Source organism: Oncorhynchus masou, chromosome 9 (genome assembly GCF_036934945.1).
Source record: "Oncorhynchus masou masou isolate Uvic2021 chromosome 9, UVic_Omas_1.1, whole genome shotgun sequence".
In the NCBI taxonomy this organism is placed as follows: Eukaryota; Metazoa; Chordata; class Actinopteri; order Salmoniformes; family Salmonidae; genus Oncorhynchus; species Oncorhynchus masou.
Window position 1 is genome coordinate 46,227,418 of NC_088220.1, and position 19,152 is coordinate 46,246,569.

The 19,152-nt window shown below is 41.2% G+C and overlaps 1 protein-coding gene across 1 annotated transcript; it reads right to left on the bottom strand.

Annotated features, from left to right (window-relative positions):
• Positions 1 to 16,766: 16,766 nt before the first annotated feature.
• On the bottom strand, positions 16,767 to 18,565 carry LOC135545234 (uncharacterized). Its single transcript, XM_064972863.1, has 3 exons — positions 18,382 to 18,565; positions 18,114 to 18,213; positions 16,767 to 17,852 (listed from the first exon to the last, which is right to left on the bottom strand). The coding sequence occupies exons 1-3, from the start codon at positions 18,428 to 18,430 to the stop codon at positions 17,036 to 17,038; spliced, it is 966 nt and encodes a 321-aa protein (XP_064828935.1). The 5' UTR covers positions 18,431 to 18,565; the 3' UTR covers positions 16,767 to 17,035.
• Positions 18,566 to 19,152: the final 587 nt, after the last annotated feature.

The following is a 19,152-nucleotide window of genomic DNA, read 5'->3' on the forward strand; positions in this document are numbered from 1 at the left end:
ATCCGGTTTTAAACCCCTCTTACTGCGGATGGCCTTTGATTTTGTGTAAGTCCAACCAAGATAAAAGTTTAAAGGAGCAACGCTTCTCATATCTTGCTATGTTTTTTTGCGCTCCTATAAAGGCATAATAACATTAGGCTACTCCATGCTGTACAGACACAATAATCAAAGTCACATATATTTGATAAGAATGGGAGAGAGACTAGAATGAATGGATGTCTTTGTATTGTATGTTATACTGAGTGAGTGAAACATACATAGGATTGAACAAGTGTATAGTAAATATTTTCAATTTCACATTCATGCACATGCGCCCAAGTCAAAGTCCAGACCTGAATCCAATCAAGAATCTGTGGAAAGAACTGAAAACTGCTGTTCACAAATGCTCTCCATCCAACCTCACTGAGCTCGAGCTGTTTTGCAAGGAGGAATGGGAAAAAATCTCTCGATGTGCAAAACTGATAGAGACATACCCCAAGCGACTTACAACTGTAATCGCAGCAAAAGGTGGCGCTACAAAGTATTAACTTAAGGGGGCTGAATAATTTTGCACGCCCAATTTTTCAGTTTTTGATTTGTTAAAAAAGTTTGAAATATCCAATAAATGTCGTTCCACTTCATGATTGTGTCCCACTTGTTGTTGATTCTTCACAAAAAAATACAGTTTAATATCTTTATGTTTGAAGCCTGAAATGTGGCAAAAGGTCGCAAAGTTCAAGGGGGCCGAATACTTTCACAAGGCACTGTACGTGCAGTAGCATAATGAAACATGTATCACATATTTTGTACTACAATATTTAATGATTGTACGAACAACTACACAGTGAAACTATCGGTATCTTGTGTGTGGGTGATCTAAATGAATGTTCCTATGGTATTTCATGATAAATAAGTTATTTGAACCAATGATTCTGCAAGTGCAAAGTTTCTTTAACGATATGAATGCACAATGCAATGTTTTGAGCATTGGACAGCCTGTGTTACAAGTGATGACCGTTTTGAGTTTTGTGTCTAGATTTTTGAAAAATGACCACAAGGTTCTGAAATTAGTGCCAAAGTGATTGTTAAGAACTGTAATCTCAGGATTGTGTTCATCCACATGAGGAAATTATGAAATTCTAGAGCCAGGTGGCGGGTGCGTATTTAGCAAGGACTTTGCAGTCACTTTTCTTTGTGGACTGCCCTGCAAAGATCCATTGTACTGTAGCTACTATATTTTTTTGCTCACTTTACCGTTTGCTCTAGTGGTTGCAGAGCCATGGAAAACTTTGGCGAGACTTTGGCAAATGTTCAAGTGTTCTAGGCAGCAAACTCCAGACAATGCAAGAAGGCGGTGAGCATTTTTTGTTGTTGTTGTGAGGTTACTATGTGATGACCAATATAACCAGATAACAACGGCCCTGAAATCTGTATCCACATAATTTACACATGGTCAGTCAGTAAAAAAGCCTGTTTTATGCCAGAGCAGATCTGAGATATAATTGAGTGCTGATGCTCAGAGAGCCAACATCAGAGAGCCAACATCAGTCACCTCAGACTCTACCATAATAACACATTTGGTTGTATGCTGTGGCCTAGGCTACATGGGAAGGGGTGACCTAACTTGGCAACAAACAGCAATGGGTTGCCAGGTATGTTAAAACAGGAAACCCAAATTACCCCTATAGTGAACCGTTTTCAGTTAGTGTTTTGACTTCCACTCTCAGAAACGGAAAAGTCCAGGGCCTGCGTTCATAAAGTGTCTTAGAGTAGGAGTGCTGATCTAGGATCGGTGAAAAAAGGCTCAGATTTAATTGCTATTGAGGAGAGTTGATCGCGGTGAGTTCATGGGCTCAGAGGAGTGTGCAAAGCATTGGCCCCTAACAGGAAGCCAGAAAGGAGGAACGGGAACAGCTGTTATTTCAACACTAAATTTCCTGTCCCAGTTCCTTCTCATTTGTTTTTCAGGCACTCATTTCCCATACTCTCTAGAAAAATGTAAATAAGTATATTTCACATTTTTTATGGTGAAAATGACTGTAGAAATTATTTGACGAAATTATGAATAATGAATAATGAAGAATATGAAGAAAAATGTAGAGGCTTAAAAAGGCTTAAAATAGAGTAATCAATAACAGTATTATACACATGACATGCAGCAAATAGAACCCTCATCTCTCAACTAATAATATTAGTTACACATAAAGTAGTCGGAACTTAATTTTATGCAATATTGTCAAAGAGCGATCATGCCCAAGCAGAATCAGGAAAGAACGACAACAATCTTCTATGAACGAAGAGGTAGAACATGCTTTCTCATAAAATAAACAGCATTGTCGGTGTCCTGGAAAAAACTATTTTTCATTAAAAAAACAAATACAATTGATGTTCAGATATATTTCCATGTAAGATTTTTGAATGACCTAGACTCAATTTATGCAAAATAAACCCCCCCCCCCAAAATATATATATATATTTTCATCTACATATAAATTCGCAAAAAAAATGGATACAAGATTGTTCCAGGAAGCAGACTGCATGTAAACAGAAAAGACTAGCCTATTTGGCTCAGCACACACAGTAGTAGTCAGCCACAAGTAAATCAGCCACAAGACCGAGACTCTTTGGCCTCTCTTCTATCAGTCATCAGCAGATGGTAACCCTACAACACATGTTTTCTGGGAGCAAATGAAGAGCTCAGACAAGCTGGGCTGTGTTCCACAACACAGGCATTTTATGTGAGGCACTTTTGTGCTGTCTGGCTGGCTCTGGGCCAGAGGTTCACTACTCTTCTTCCTGGAATGTAATGCTCTATCATGTCCCTTTATTAGTGACACAAGTCTTGGCCCCATGAGAGGGTCGTAACCTGAGTGAGACCAGGGTAGTGTTACTCAAGTCATGCAATGTCATGCACTGTCTCTCTGTGAGGGGCTCCCCATTTGCTGTAAATCAGGAATGGACTAGGCCCTTTTGATTTCAAGCCCTCAGTATGTTCTATAGTATGTTATATAATTAAGCATTAAGACATGGTGGGGTGTGGTATATGACCAATATACCACGGCTAAGGGCTGTTCTTAGGCACGACGCATCACGGAATGCCTGGACACAGTCCTTAGCCTTGGTATATTGGTCATATACCACAAACCCCAGAGGTGCCTTATTGCTATTATAAACTGGTTACCAATGTAATTAGAGCAGTAAAAATACCTGTTTTGTCATACCTCTGGTATACAGTCTGATATACCACGGCTGTCAGCCAATCAGCATCCAGGGCTCGAAAGACCCAGTTTAAAATACTAAATAGGGTCTTACTGAAGGTAATAAAAGTCTATGATTTGGAACAGGCATTTTGTTTATTTTTTATGATCAGATTTGAATTTTGGGGTATTTCCAAATAATAAGAGGAACATCCACTGAGTGCACAAAACATTAGGAATACCTTCCTAATATTGAGTTGCACCCCGTTTGCACACAGACCAACCTCAACTCATTGGGGCATGGACTCTACAAGGTGTCAAAAGCATTCCACAGGGATGCAGGCCCATGTTGACTCCAATGCTTCCCACAGTTGGGTGTCAAGTTGGGTGGATGTCCTTCGGGTGGTGGACCATTCTTGATACACAAGGGAAACTGTTGAGTATGAAAAACCCAGCTGCGTTGCAGTTCTTGCACCTGACACCTACTGACATACCCCGTTCAAAGGCACTTCAGTCTTTTATCTTGTTCATTCACCATTTAATGGCACACATACACAATCCAAATGTCAATTGTCTCAAGGCTTAAAAATCCTCATTTAACCTGTCTCATCCCCTTCATCTACAGTGATTGAAATGGATTTAACATGAATAAGGGATCATAGCTTTCAAATGGATTCACCTGGTCAAGTCTATGTCATGGAAAGAGCAGGTGGTCCTAATGTTTTGTATACTTTGGTCCACAATCACTGATAACCACCCAAACTTGGCCAGCAGATGACAGCAAAAGACTACTTCTCTCACGACAATCTTTTTTTAACTTATATATTATCCAAGCAATGGCAGTGACCAATAATCACACTATTTCTACTTTCACACTAGTTCTACTCCAACATTTCTAACACACAAGAGCCATCTCAAGGACACAACATGAAGCCATAACTAGACAATGGCCCTTGTATGGCCACAGAACAGGGAAATGGTCAAACATCGAAATGGTTCTAATTGTTTTTCCACCATTCATTTTTCCCATAGGGGATTTTGGTAACACTTAAAATAAGGGCTATGTTTTGTCTAGGTTTACCCTGGTGTGATGTTTTGATAACCATGTTAATCTCTCTCGGGCAAGGTGACTTTTATCAATATATTCAGTTCTATTTACTCTCAGATTTGAAAGTGCTAATTTACCTGAAAGTACACATCATGTAAAAGCTACAAATCCCTGCAAGCTTCTGCATCTCTAGCGGATACCTTTTATAACAGATAAAACGTGCACAAGACAGATAGTAGTCTATCTGTCGTCAATTTATTCATTATTACATTTATCTAACATTAGATTCTTACCTTTGCCTCGATTTGGCAGTCTCGTCTAGATCATCATGGCATTTGTAGTTGTTTATGATATCCACATTTGCAGCTAATTAGCGTATACGGTTATGAAAACGCCACTCCAGAGTAAACCTACATATTGTAAGTGATTCTAAAATCACACATGGGAAAAATGAATGGTGGAAAAACAATTGGAACGATTTCCCTGTTTGACCTCTAGGTTTTATTGGTATTATGACTCATACTGTGGTATTCTACAGTATGTCCACCTTGCAAGCTGACATGATGAGAAAGGAGAGATAAGCTAGTTGTGTGATGCAGGAGCTGTCCACGGAGACACACAGGTAGTATTATGACTCCTTGATCTATCCACTCTACCCTTCCAAAGTGTACAGTGTCATTCTCTTACCCATTCCCAGCATCTCTTCTTTCCAAATCAAATCTAATTGCCCTTGGTTATTGCTATGACTGTGATCGAATTTCTGCCACCATTGTTGAGTCCTGAGAATGAATATGGTAAAAAGCACAATGGCAATTACTGTGTTGGGATATGTTGTCACTACGGCATAATCCTGGCTGACATGTCTTGACGTTATTACACTTGTCATGTTGTTTTATGGCTCAATTTCAGTGGTGAAGTTCACAGTTCATGCAGGATTTAACTTTGTGAAATTTGAGGGTTCCTGCATTGGTGACTGAATGAATGAAAACCTTTATTAGAAAGACTGAATGGAGAACGATTCCACATTTAACAGCTATTATTAACCCATTCATCTTACATATGAGTTAATTGTTCTAAAATCCTTTGTGTCCCCCTCTCAAACCAGAAATAATATAACAAAATAGATATGCTTAATTGTTTAGCTAACAAAGAGTCTGCCAAAACACTGTTGAGGGGAGTGCACCACATGATGCAGTCCACACCATGTATCATTCACATTTTCAGCCTACATTATGCTGAGTTTGGAGCTTCGCCAACCACACTGCCCTCCACACCACCATCCTTAATTCCCCCCACAGCATACCTCCCAGGCTGGTTTTGGTTACCCTCCCTACTTCCATCCCAAGGCCTGGGACACTCCTGCACCCCATGGCATCCCCAACCCTGCAACAGGAGCCAAACCAAGACCTCCTGTGCTCACCCAGAATTGAGCAGTGGCAGTGACTCTGGTCCCATGCAGCAGCTCCACTCCTTTGGCGGGAGCTTCAACTGGGTGGACAGAGCTCTGAAAACACTGCTCTTCCAGTTCACGCCTCTGCATCCAACGACTTGAGGGAGATTCTTCAAAGTAGCCACCTTTTGCCTTGATGACAGCTTAGCACACTCTTGGCATTCTCTCAACCAGCTTCATGAGGTAGTCACCTGGAATGCTTCAACTAACAGGTGTGTCTTGTTAAAATTTGATTTGTGGAATTTCTTTCCTTCTTAATGCGTTTGAGCCAATCAGTTGTGTTGTGAAAAAGGTATCAGTGGAATACAGAAGATAGCCCTATTTGGTAAAAGACCAAGTCCATATGGCAAGAATTATGCTCTATATTATGGCAAGAAAAGCTCAAATAACGAGAAAGGACAGTCCATCATTACTTTAAGACATGAAGATCAGTCTAGAAAATGTCAAGAACTTTGAAAGTTTCTTGAGGTGCAGTCGCAAAAACAATCAAGCGCTATGATAAAACTGGCTCTCATGAGGGCCACCACAGGAAAGGAAGACCCAGAGTTCTTTAGAGTTACCTGCCTCAGAAATTGCTGCCCAAATAAATGCATCACAGAGTTCAAGTAACAGACACATCTCAACATCAACTATTCAGAGGAGACTGTGTGAATCAGGCCTTCATGGTAGAATTACTGCAAAGAAACCACTACTAAAGGACACCAAAAAGAAGAAGAGACTTGCTTGGGCCAAGAAACACGAGAAACCTGTCCTTTGGTCTGATCAGTCCAAATTTGCGATTTTCAGTTCCAACCGCCTTGTCTTTGTGAGACGCTAAGTAGGTGAACGGATAATCTCTGCATGTGTGATTCCCACCATGAAGCATGGAGGAGGAGGTGTGATGGTGTGGGGGTGCTTTGCTAGTCAGTGATTTATTTAGAATTCAATGCCCACTTAAACAGCATGGCTACCACAGCCTTCTGCAGCGATGCGCCATCCCCTCTGATTTGCGCGTAGTGCGACTATCATTTGTTTTTCAACAGGACAATTACCCAACACACCTCCAGGCTGTGTAAGGGCTATTTGACCAAGAAGGAGAGTGATGAAGTGCTGCATCAGATGATCTGAACTCAACCCAATTGAGATGGTTTGGGATGAGTTGGACCGCAGAGCGAAGGAAAAGTAGCCAAGAAGTGCACAACATATATGGTAACTCCTTATAGACTGTTGGGAAATCATTCCAGGTGAAGCTGGTTGAGAGAATGCCAAGAGTGTGCAAAGCTGACATCAAGGCAAAGGGTGGCTACTTTGAAGAATCTTAAATCTAAAATATATTTTGATTTGTTTAACACTTTTTTGGTTACTACAGGATTCCATATGTGTTATTTCATTTCTGTAATGTAGAAAATAGTAAAAATAATGAAAAATCATTGTATGAGTAGGTGTGTCCAAACTTTTGACTTGTACTGTAACTGCAGATGACCCTATGCCTCTTAACTCTTTTGAGAATGAACTTAATACCCCCTTTGACTTTAAATCTTGTAGAGGGCTTAGGCTAATGCACTTAAATGTGAAAATAATGACATTATTGACATTTGGGTACAGGAATCATGTCCTGACATCTCAGAAACATGGTTAAATGGTTCTGTCTCTGACAGAACCAAGTGATTCAAATGTATTTAGATGTGACAGATTACAGAAGGGGGTAGGAGTGGCCATATATGTAAAATCGTATTTCATGACGTGCCAATCTTTAAATATTTTTGTTCCCAATACGTTTGAGCTCCTGGTTGTAGATGTGTCCATAAACCAGAATACACATTTATTTGTTGCTGGGATTTACCACCCCGCTGCCATGGTGGATGCTATTGGTGCTATATCTGAGTGTTTAACACCTTTTCTGTCCTCAGAGTTGGTCATTTTAGGGAATTTGATTCTGGATTGGCTATCTCCGGCCTCATATCAATTTAAGAATATATGCATAGATTTTTATCTGACTCAAATTATCTAAAAACCCACATGTCTAAAGGTGAAAACCCTGTTAACTCTTCATTGATTGATAGCCCACATAAATAACCCACATAAATATTTGTTTAGTGGAGTATTTGCATGTGATTTCAGTGATCATTGTCCCATAGTATGTATAACAGAGAAACAGCTAAATACTAATCCTTGTTTAATTAAGAAGATGCATTTAAAAAAGTTTTCTGATCAAGGGTTTTTACATGACCTGCTCTCCTCTGATTTAGCCACTCTCTCATGTATCCCTGACCCTGAGTTGGCTCTCCAAAATGTATCCTCCATATTTATTAATCTGGCAGATAAACATGCCCCTTTTAAACAATTTAGAGTCAAAGATAGATTGAACACTTTGTTTTCTGCAGAATTATCTGAGCTAATTCAGAGGAGAAATCAGGCCTAGGCCAAAGCAAGGAAAACTGACTCAAAGAAAATAAAATAAAATTTTAGTTGTCACATACACATGATTATCAGATGTTAATGTGAGTTTAGCGAAATGCTTGTGCTTCTAATTCCGACAGAGCAGTAATATCTAACAAGTCATCAAACAATTCCACAACAACTACCTAATACACACAAATCAAAAGGGATGGAATAAGAAAATGTACATATAAATATATGGATGAGCGATGACTGAGTGGCATAGGCATGATCCAATAGGTGGTATAAAATACAGTATATACTGTACATATGAGATGAGTAATGCAAAATATGTAAACATTATTAAAGTGGAATTATTAAAGCGACTAGTGATCCATTTATTAAAGTGGCCAATGATTTCGAGTCTGTATGTAGGAAGCAACCTCTCTGTGTTAGTGATGGCTGTTTAACAGTCTGATGGCCTTAAGATAGAAGCTGTTTTTCAGTCTCCCAGTCTCAGCTTTGATGCACCTTTACTGACCTCGCCTTCTGGATGGTAACCCGATCGAGCCTGACTTTAACCCGATCGAACATCTCTGGAGAGACCTGAAAATAGCTATGCAGCAAAGCTCCCCATCCAACCTGATAGAGTTTGAGAGGATCTGCAGAGAATAATTGGAGAAACTCCCCAGATATAGGTGTGCCAAGCTTGTAGCGTCATAGCCAAGAAGACTCGAGGCTGCAATCACATCCAAATGTGCTTCAGCAAAGTACAGAGTAAACGGTCTTAATCCTTTTGTAAATGTGATATTTCAGCTGTTTATTTCTTTTATAAATTAGCAAAAAGGTCTCAAATCCTGTTTTGCATTGTCAACCTAATTGTGTGTAGATTGATGAGGAAAATAAACTATTTAATCAAAGAATAAGGCTGTAACTTATCAAAATGTGGAAAAAGTCAAGAGATGTGACTACATTCTGAAGGCACTGTATGTTGTTCTCTAGAGCGCATTAAATAAGTCTGATGACTTAAGCATACCGTATGTACTTTGGATAGTCTCCAAACTGATCGTGTCATGCTTACAAATATCTGGGTATCTGGATAGATGAAAAGCTATCTGGTAAAAAACATATTGATGAGTTAGTTAAGAAGCTGAGAATTAAAATGGACTTATTCTATATCAATAGGTCCTGTCCCTCGCTAAATAGTAGAAAACAGATTATTCAGTCAACACTCCTATTGGTCCTAGACTATGGCGACATCATCTATATGAACACAGCTACCACTTAATTAAAGCTGTTAGATGCAGTTTATTTATTTAACTAGGCAAGTCAGTTAAGAACAAATTCTTATTTTCAATGACAGCCTAGGAACAGTGGGTTAACTGCCTTGTTCAGGAGCAGAATTACAGATGTGTACCTTGTCAGCTCAGGGATTTGATCTTGCAACCTTTATGGTTACTAATCCAACGCTCTAACCACTAGGCTACCCTGCCGCCCTATCAAAGAGAAATGGTCTTTTTTACGAGCTACAGTTTTTGTACTCTCTACCAGAACGTTGTTTGGTCCTCTTTGATGTCACGTAAGTTGATACATTGCTTTGTTTTAATTTATAAAGTCCTTTTACCACACCCGGTCTCAGGGATGGCTAACTCTGGAAATTCCTTTGGTCTCTACCGAGTTAGGGTAAATCAGCTTTTAGTTTTCTGGCACCTTATTTGTGGAACAATCTTCAAAATGTTCTTAAATGCCATGTTCTAGTGCCACTAGTGCAATTCATGACCGTCAATTTTCTTTCTGCTTGCGTTTTGTATTTATATTTTGATGTGTGCATTTTCTGTGATTTATGTCATTCAAGACTCATCTGTAAAATAGACCTTGGTCTCAGCATGACTCCCTGATAAAATAAACGTAAAAAAACAACAGCAGAAAAACATGTGAGGCAAGCAACATGCATTTGATTACTGTGGTATTTCCAGATGTAGCGTACTGCCCTTTCATTCATTTTCAGAATCAATAAATGATTATCTATTGATTTAAATAATAGTAAACAGCTTAGCTTCAAACTATGCTGTCTTAGTTTGGCATGGGTCTAGAGTTTTGTGTAATCTGGAACTCTCCCATTGAGTGAATCCTGCAGCCATTAGGATTATTGGATTCTGATAATATGATTCGACCTCGTAAGAATGCTCATTGCATCCACTATTGAACACTAAACTGTTGTCATTGGAGAGATCTTGGGCAGAGACAAAAAAGTGAAGGGACTATCACCGAGTGACGCATCCGTATAGTATAACAAATCTCTTCTCTCACCAAGCGGATTTTGGCAAATACATTTCTGGTCTTTTTCATTCTATATTTCACACAGAACAACAGGCCTTGACCAGTAGCAGTTGTAGCCTATAGTGAAGGCTACTTGCAAGGAGCCTCTATACTGGAATAGAGGCCTATGTTTGGTTCTGTGTGTTTCTTACCTTGTGGCGTGGGTTATCAGATTTCCAAAATTCATAGTGTTTCATTCCCAAGACATGAATCCACTCTTCTACATAGGACATACCAAAGACAGCTTTGTCTCTATTGGATATTTAAAATCTCACTTTTAGATGGAAGTTTGATAAGAAACGCAAAAGGAACTCCAGGGATGCCAAACCTGTGAAGCTCTAAGGGCCTGTATCCTTGACACAGGTTAAGCCAAGTTCTGGGCTAAAACCCATGCTCAATGGAGAATTATTCTATAGTATTCAGTATAGATTTGTTGTATCATGTCATTGGCTCAGAATTTATACTATCGGATATTCTACACATTATCTCAACCTATCAACAAAAAAAAACTATCACAGTGCAGGTGCATTTATACGGAGACTTGATTACACACAGGTGGATTGTATTTATCATCATTAGTCATTTAGGGTAACATTGGATCATTCAGAGATCCTCACTGAACTTCTGGAGAGAGTTTGCTGCACTGAAAGTAAAGGGGCTGAATAATTTTGCACGCCCAATTTTTCGGTTTTGATTTGTTAAAAAAGTTTGAAATATCCAATAAATGTTGTTCCACTTCATGATTGTGTCCCACTTGTTGTTGATTCTTCACAAAAAAAATACAGTTTTATAACTTTATGTTTGAAGCCTGAAATGTGGCAAAAGGTCGCAAAGTTCAAGGGGGCCGAATACTTTCGCAAGGCACTGTAGATACTTTTGTACCTGTTTCCTCCAGTATCTTCATAAGGTCCTTTGCTGTTGTTCTGGGATTGATTTGCACTTTTCGCACCAAAGTACATTCATCTCTAGGAGACAGAACGCGTCTCCTTCCTGAGCGGTATGACGGCTGCGTGGTCCCATGGTGTTTATGCTTGCATACTATTGTTGTATAGATGGACATGGCACCTTCAGGCGTTTGGAAATTGCTCCCAAGGATGAACAAGACTTGTGGAGGTCTACAATTTTTTTCTGAGGTCTTGGCTCATTTCTTTTGTTTTTCCCATGATGTCAAGCAAAGAGGCACTGAGTTTGAAGGTAGGCCTTGAAATACATTCACAGGTACACCTCCAATTGAGTCAAATTATGTAAAATAGCCTATAGAAGCCTCTAAAGCCATGACTTACTTTTCTGGAATTTTCCAAGCTGTTTAAAGGCACAGTCAACTATGTACACTTCTGACCCACTGTAATTGTGATACAGTGAATTATAAGTTAAATAATCTGTCTGTAAACAATTGTTGAAAAAAATTATAATGTCATGCACAAAGTAGATGTCCTAACCAACTTGCCCAAACTATAGTTTGTTGACAAGAAATTTGTGGGGTGGTTGAAAAACGAGTTTAAATGACTCCAACCTAAGTGTATGTAAACTTCCAACTTCAACTGTTTATATTTGTAATACATTTTTTCCAAATCACTTTTTAGCAAATCACTGAAGAATATTGCATTCAATTGGGTTCATTATAATGTAAACAAATCATGATGCTTCATTGAATGAATCTAACATGATATTTGAAACAGACATGAATGCAGTGTATAATCTGTCCCTGTAAAGCAACAACGCTCAATCATTTTCAAGATATCCCTTATTTATTTCCAAGAAATATGAAATATGTCATGCAGGTTAACCTTTGAGATCTATGTCAAACCCCACTGACAGTCCTCTCAGTGGTTGTTGATGATTTTGCTTAAAAAAAAGCTTGTGTGTGTGTGTGTGTGTGTGTGTTGATGGGAGGGATGTGTGTTTCACTCCCCTTTTGATATTAGATGTCAGGGAGGTCTAACACCTGCAGTATATGAGACACACCCCACCACCACCTGCTCACACAAACACCTCCTCAGGAACCTCACAGGTAGGATGGGATGACTTGAGACTCAGCTCTCCTTGCTTTAGTTTTGAAAGGTCCAATCAAACTTACTTAGTCTAAGGAATCATTTTTGGGGGAAGTTTATCATTTTAGAAATGTTACAGATTTTCTTTAGTGGGTACATTTAAATGTGCATTTCCTACGTGGGATAACAAATCTCCCAACCATCTCTGCATTATCATCTCCTCTGCACTCTGATCATGGATACTGACTGTGGTTCTCTCTGTTCTGTGAGTGTCCTCTGAGTATGTCTCTCATCCTCTCTCGCCACAGTAGTTAACAAGAATAAAATGTTTATTTTTAAGTGTCAAGCAAAAAATAGCTAAGTAAAAAATAAATTAAATAAATTAGAAAATAAAAGTAACAAATAATTAAACAGAAGCAGTAAAATAACAAGCGAGACTATATACAGGGGGTACCGGTACAGCGTCAATGTGTGGGGACACCAGTTAGTTCAGGTAATTGAGGTAATATGTACATGTAGGTTGAGTTAAAATGACTATGCATAGATTATAAACAGAGTAAAAGAGTGGTCTGGGTAGCACTTTGATTAGCTGTTCAGGATTTTTGGATCTCGACTTGGCGCTCCGGCACCGCTTGCCGTGCAGTAGCAGAGAGAACAGTCTATGACTAGGGTGGCTGGAGTCATTGACAATGTTTAGGATCTTCCTCTGACACTGCCTGAAATAGAGGTCCTGGATGGCAGGATGCTTGGCCCCAGTGATGTAGTGGGCTGTATGCACTACCTTCTTTAATGCCTTGCGGTCGGAGGCCGAGCAGTTGCCATACCAGGCAGTGATGCAACCAGTGATGCTCTCGATGGTGCAGCTGTAGATCCTTTTGAGGATTTGAGGACCAATGCCAAATCTTTTCAGTCTTTAGCGGGGAATAGTCTTTGTCGTGCACTTTTCACGACTGTCTTAGTGTTGTTGGACCGTGATAGTTTGTTGGTGATGTGTGCCCCAACTCAACCTTTACCACTACAGCCCCGTCAATGAGAATGTGTCCTCCTTTTCCTGTAGTCCACAATCATCTCCTATGTCTTGATTACGTTGAGGGAGAGGTTGTTGACATGGCACCACACGACCAGGTCACTGACCTCCTCCCTATGGGCTGTCTCATCGTTGTCGGTGATCAGGCCTACCACCATTGTGTCATCGGCAAACTTGATGATGGTGTTGGGGTCCTGCCTGGCCATGCAGTCATGAGTGAACAGGAAGTACAGGAGGGGACTGAGCACCCACCCCTGTGGAGCCCCTGTGTTGAGGATCAGCGTGGTGGATGTGTAGTTCCCTACCGTTACCACCTGGGGGTGGCCCGTCAGGAAGTCCAGGATCCAGTTGCAGAGGGAGGTGTTTAGTCCCAGATAACTTAGCTTAGTGATGAGCTTTGAGGGCACTATGGTGCTGAACGCTAAGCTGTAGTCAACGAGTAGCATTCTCACATAGGTGTTCCTTTTGTCCAGGTGGGGATGGGCAGTGTTGAGTGCAATAGTGATTGCATCATCTGTGGATCTGTTACGGGGGTATGCAAATTGGAGTTTGTCTAGGGTTTCAGGGATAATGGTGTTGATGTGAGCCATGACCAGCCTTTCAAAGCACTTCATGGCTACAGATTTGAGTGCTACGGGTCGGTAGTCATTTAGGCAGGTTTTCTTTGTGTTCTTGGGCACAGGGACTATGGTGGTCAGCTTGAAACATGTTGGTATTACAAACTCAGTCAGGAACAGGTTGAAAATGTCAGTTAAAGACGCTTGCCAGTTGGTCAGCGCATGCTTGGAGTACACATCCTGGTAATCCATCTGGCCCTGCGGCCTTGTGAATGTTGACCTGTTTAAAGGTCTTACTCACATCGGCTATGGAGAGCGTGATCACACAGTCGTCCAGAACAGCTGGTGCTCTCATGCATGTTTCAGTTTTACTTGCCTCGAAGTGAGCATAGACGTAATTTAGCTCGTCTGGTAGGTTTGTGTCACTGGGCAGCTCGTGGCTGTGCTTCCCTTTGTAGTCTGTAATAGTTTGCAAGCGCTGCCACATCCGATGAGCATCGGAGCCGGTGTAGTACGCTTCAATCTTTGTCTTGTATTGACACTTTGCCTGTTTGATGGTTCATCGGAGGGCATAGCAGGATTTCTTATAAGCGTACAGGAAAGCTCCTAGAAAGCAGCAGCTCTACCCTTTAGCTCAGTGCGGATGTTGCCTGTAATCCATGGCTTCTGGTTGTGGTATGTACGTACAGTCACTGTGGGGACAACGTCATCGAAGCAGTTATTGATGAAGTATGTGACTGATGTGGTGTACCCCTCAATACCCTCGGAAGAATCTTGGAACACATTCCAGTCTGTCCTAGCAAAACAGTCATTTAGCTTAGCATCTGCTTCATCTGACCACTTTCTTATTAACCGAGTCACTGGTGTTTCCCGCTTTAGTTTTTGCTTGTAAGAGGGAATCAGGAGGATACAATTATAGTCTGATTTGCCAAATGGAGTGTAAGGGAGAGCTTTGTATGCATCTCTGTGTGTGGAGTAAAGGTGGTCTTGGGTTTTTTTTCCCTCTGGTTGCACATTTAACATGCTGATAGAAATGAGGGAAAACTCATTTGAGTTCCTCTGCATTAAAGTCCCTGGCCACTAGGAGGGCCGCCTCTGGATGAGCGTTTTCCTGTTTGCCTATGGCCGTATACAACTCATTGAGTGTGGTTTTAGTGCCAGCATCGGTCTGCGATGGTGTATAGACAGCTACAAAAAATATAGATGTAAACTCTCTAGGTAAATAGTATGGTCTACAGCTTATCATGAGATACTCTACTTCAGGTGAGCAAAACCTTGAGACTTCCTTAAATTTCATGCACCAGCTGTTGTTTTAAAATATGCATAGGCCTCTTCCACTTGTCTTTCCAGAGGCTGCTGTTCTATCATGCCAAAAAATCTTAAAACCTGCCAGCTGTATGCTAATCATGTCGTCGTTCAGCCATGACTCTGTAAAACATAAGCTATTACAGTTTTTAATGTCCCGTTGGTAGGATATACATGCTCGTAGTTTGTCTATTTGTTTATCGATTGATTGATTGATTGATTGTAAGTTGGCTAATAGGACCACAGCAACCTCGTCAAGGTGTAGCCTCCACTCTGGCACTTTCTTCTGAGAAGGCTTTCCAGTAGATGTTGGAACATTGCTGCGGGGACCATTCAGCCACAAGAGCATTAGTGAGGTCAGGCACTGATGTTGTGTGATTAGGCCTGTCTCACAGTCGGCGTTCCAATTCATCCCAAAGATGTTCGATGGGGTTGAGGTCAGGGCTTTGTGCAGGCCAATCAATTTCTTCCACACCAATCTCAACAAACCTTTTCTGTATGGACCTCGCTTTGTGCACGTGGGCACTCTCATGCTGAAACAGGAAAGGGCCATCCTCAAACTGTTGCCACAAAGTTGGAAGCACAGAATTTTCTAGAATGTAATTTTATGCTGTAGCATTACGATTTCCCTTCAAAATGCGGCGGTTCGGCCACGGAGACCGATTTCATGAAGCTCTCTATGAACGGTTCTTGTGCTGAAGTTGTTTCCTGAGGCAGTTTGGAACTCGGTAGTGAGTGTAGTAACAGAGGACAGGCGATTTTTTACACCCTACGCGCTTCAGCACTCCGTGGTACCATTCTGTGAGCTTGTGTGGCCTAACACTTTACGGCTGAGCCATTGTTGTTCCTAGACTTTTCCATTTCACAATAACAGCACTTACAGTTGACCGAGGCAGGTCTTGCAGGGCAATGGAAAGATGGCATCCTATGACGGTGCAACGTAGAAAGTCACTGAGCTTTTCAGTACTGGCCATTCAACTAACAATGTGTGTCTATGGAGATTGCATGGCTGTGTGCTTGATTTTATACACCTGTCAGTAATGGGTGTGGCTGAAATAGCTGAATACACTAATTTGAAGGGGTGTCCACAAATACTTTTGGCCATGTAGTGTATGTTAAAACACTTGAGCAATACTGTACAAGATAACATGAGGCAGCATCAATACTTCTTTGTGGGAACTGATATATTACCTATGACATTTATCTGACTACTATTAATAGCGTTTCCTATGACTCCATAGATATATGCACTGAGTTGTCCACAATGTTCTGAAATGAAATAGGTTTTGGGGATTTTATTTTGATATACTGTACTCAATACAGCGGACTTCTAACCTAAGATGGCTTATTTTCGTGTCAATCATGCTCCAATTTCAGACCTGCTACTGCTGCTCTGTACTGTATATTATCTGAAAAAGACTACATTCTGTTAAATATGAATTCAATTGTATCTGTAATGATGTCTGTTTTTATGAGAATATAGTAAAAGTACTGCTTATGAACTAGCCGTAACAATACATACTATTTACACAGTGTAAACTTCACACAAGCTTTATTTACAGTTGACATAAAATGTCTTTACAACAATCATCCACATGAAAGAAACACAACAATGAAATCATAAATATACATGGATTACTTACTGTACTCTATATACAATGGTAGAGGAGTTGATATATATAAGCACGAGGAGCAGAAACAATTATATAGTTTAAATGTTCCCTATAATGGGACACAATGTTCTCTCTCTCTCTCTCGCTATCTCTCTCTCTCATTCTGCTATGTGGAAAGTTCTGTTCTGCTTTTACTGGACATTGTGAAGAATATCCTGGAGGAGAGCACTTAGTTTCGCAGAGAAGTCCTCCTCCAATAAGCCCAGAGGTTGTAGAGAGAGCGGCTCGCTGGGGCTCTGAGCCTGTGACTCCTGCCCCAGAAGGTGCTTCTCAATTCGGGCATGGAACAACTGGTCCTGTAAGGCGACACTCTGGCAGAACTGCTCCATACTGGTTGACACCACTGCCTTGAGGGGCTGTGGAGCCAGCAGGAGATGGGCCAGCTTTGCTTTCAGCACCCCCACTCTGCCCTGGACCTCCAGACTCAACGCCTGCGCCTCCTGTCCCAGCCGGACATTCACCTCCTGGCAGAAGTCCCCCTGAATGGTACCATTGAGCTCCCTGATCATGCTGGACATCTTGGTTTTGAAGTCCTGGATGAGGAAGGTCATTTCGGCACTGCTGTCGTCCAAGGTCTGGCTGATCCACTGCACAGCCTCCAGGTATAGGATGGGTCTGGCCACCGCCTGGCGTTCCGCTGCCTCCAATCCCTGAAAGTAGAGCCTGAGGTGGCTACACAGCTCCTGGCTGTTGCCGTCCAAGGCACTCTGGAGCTGCTTGATCAGGGGGCCTAGGCGATCTCTCATGCTGGCCAGGGTGGACTCGCTGGACTGGGGGTGGGCAGGGTACGGGGCAAGCATCTCCCTCAGCTTAGTGAGCTCCTGGCGAAGGCGGGCGCGCAGCCTCTCGGACTCCAGGGTAAGCTTGTGCCGGATCTCGCTCACCATGGGGTTGGCGCTGTCCTGGAAATACAGGTTGCTGTTCTCCACATGGCTCTTCCACAGCCCGCTGTTCACATACAGGATCAGTTAAAACACTGTTATAAGGCTGTTATGAGGCTGTTAAGGGGTTGTTGCAGGACTGGGACAGGGCTGTTAAAATACTGCTATAATACCATTATATGACTGTTATAAGGCTGTTATAAGTCTGTTATGGGACTGTTATACGGCTGTAATAAGGATGTGTAGGATTGTTAGAAGGCTCACCTGTATACATGCATTTCTGATTCATGATTCAATTGTTTATGTCATATATTGTATGAGGACATACTTGACATCCTTGTTGAGTTCTGTCTTCTCATGAGCCTGATTTGTCATCATGTCCCGTAGTGCCTGGGGTGTTTCTCTGCTGGTACGGTGGCGTGGGTATGCTACAGTAGAAGGTAGGAGAAGTTAACACCATTGATACATGAACTCCTTTTAAATTCTATTATTCTCTTTAAAACACCATTTACATCTGCTCTATATTATGACAAACACTATTCGATAGCAGATGCAATTATGTTTTTAATGAAAAGGAAAGGGAAGAAAGCACAAACCTGTGGTTGTCAAAAAGGACAAGGCGAAGATCACTACTTTGAGATGCATGGTTTTTTTTCACTGAAGAAAAATGGGAAAATGAATTTTTTGATTTTTCACAGGAATCTTCAGACTAAATAGACCAAACAACAATAGAAGTAGCTGAAGATCAATAAGTGCTAGAGAGTGGCCTGTCCTTACCTGTATACTAGGATTGGCAGAATGACTCTTCATCAAGACCGTGCTTATAAAGGGATGGGTCCTTCTTTTCATTGGCTGCCCTTAACTCTGCCTGTGTCAACACACAACATGTGGAGGGTCATGTTGATAAGGAATAGCACCCAACACAACGCACAGTAACTCTCCCTGTCACAGACTGCACAAGCTCCAACATTCCTTGCGACATCGGTTTCAAGAATTTCAAATGATGTCATCCTGTATTAAGGGGCAAGATTGTAAAAGCGTTGTGGTCTTAAAATGAGTCATGTGGGGCGACAGGGTCAATATCAGGAAGAGTTTGTAGGTCAATAAAAGAGGACATGCAAAGTTGATTCAATACAACTACCATGGGGACACGTGTTCCTAAAAAAACACCACGTTGAATTATAATTTAAATGCACTATTAAATTCATCCGCTTAGATACACTACATGGCTTAAAGTACAGTATGTCAAGTTTTAAAAATGTTATTTCAAAAGCATCAGCAGGGTTCACACCATTCACACACACAGTCCCAAAACACAGTCCACACTGCTGGAGGTCCTCAAGATAGCCTCCGCCACCACCGTCGGT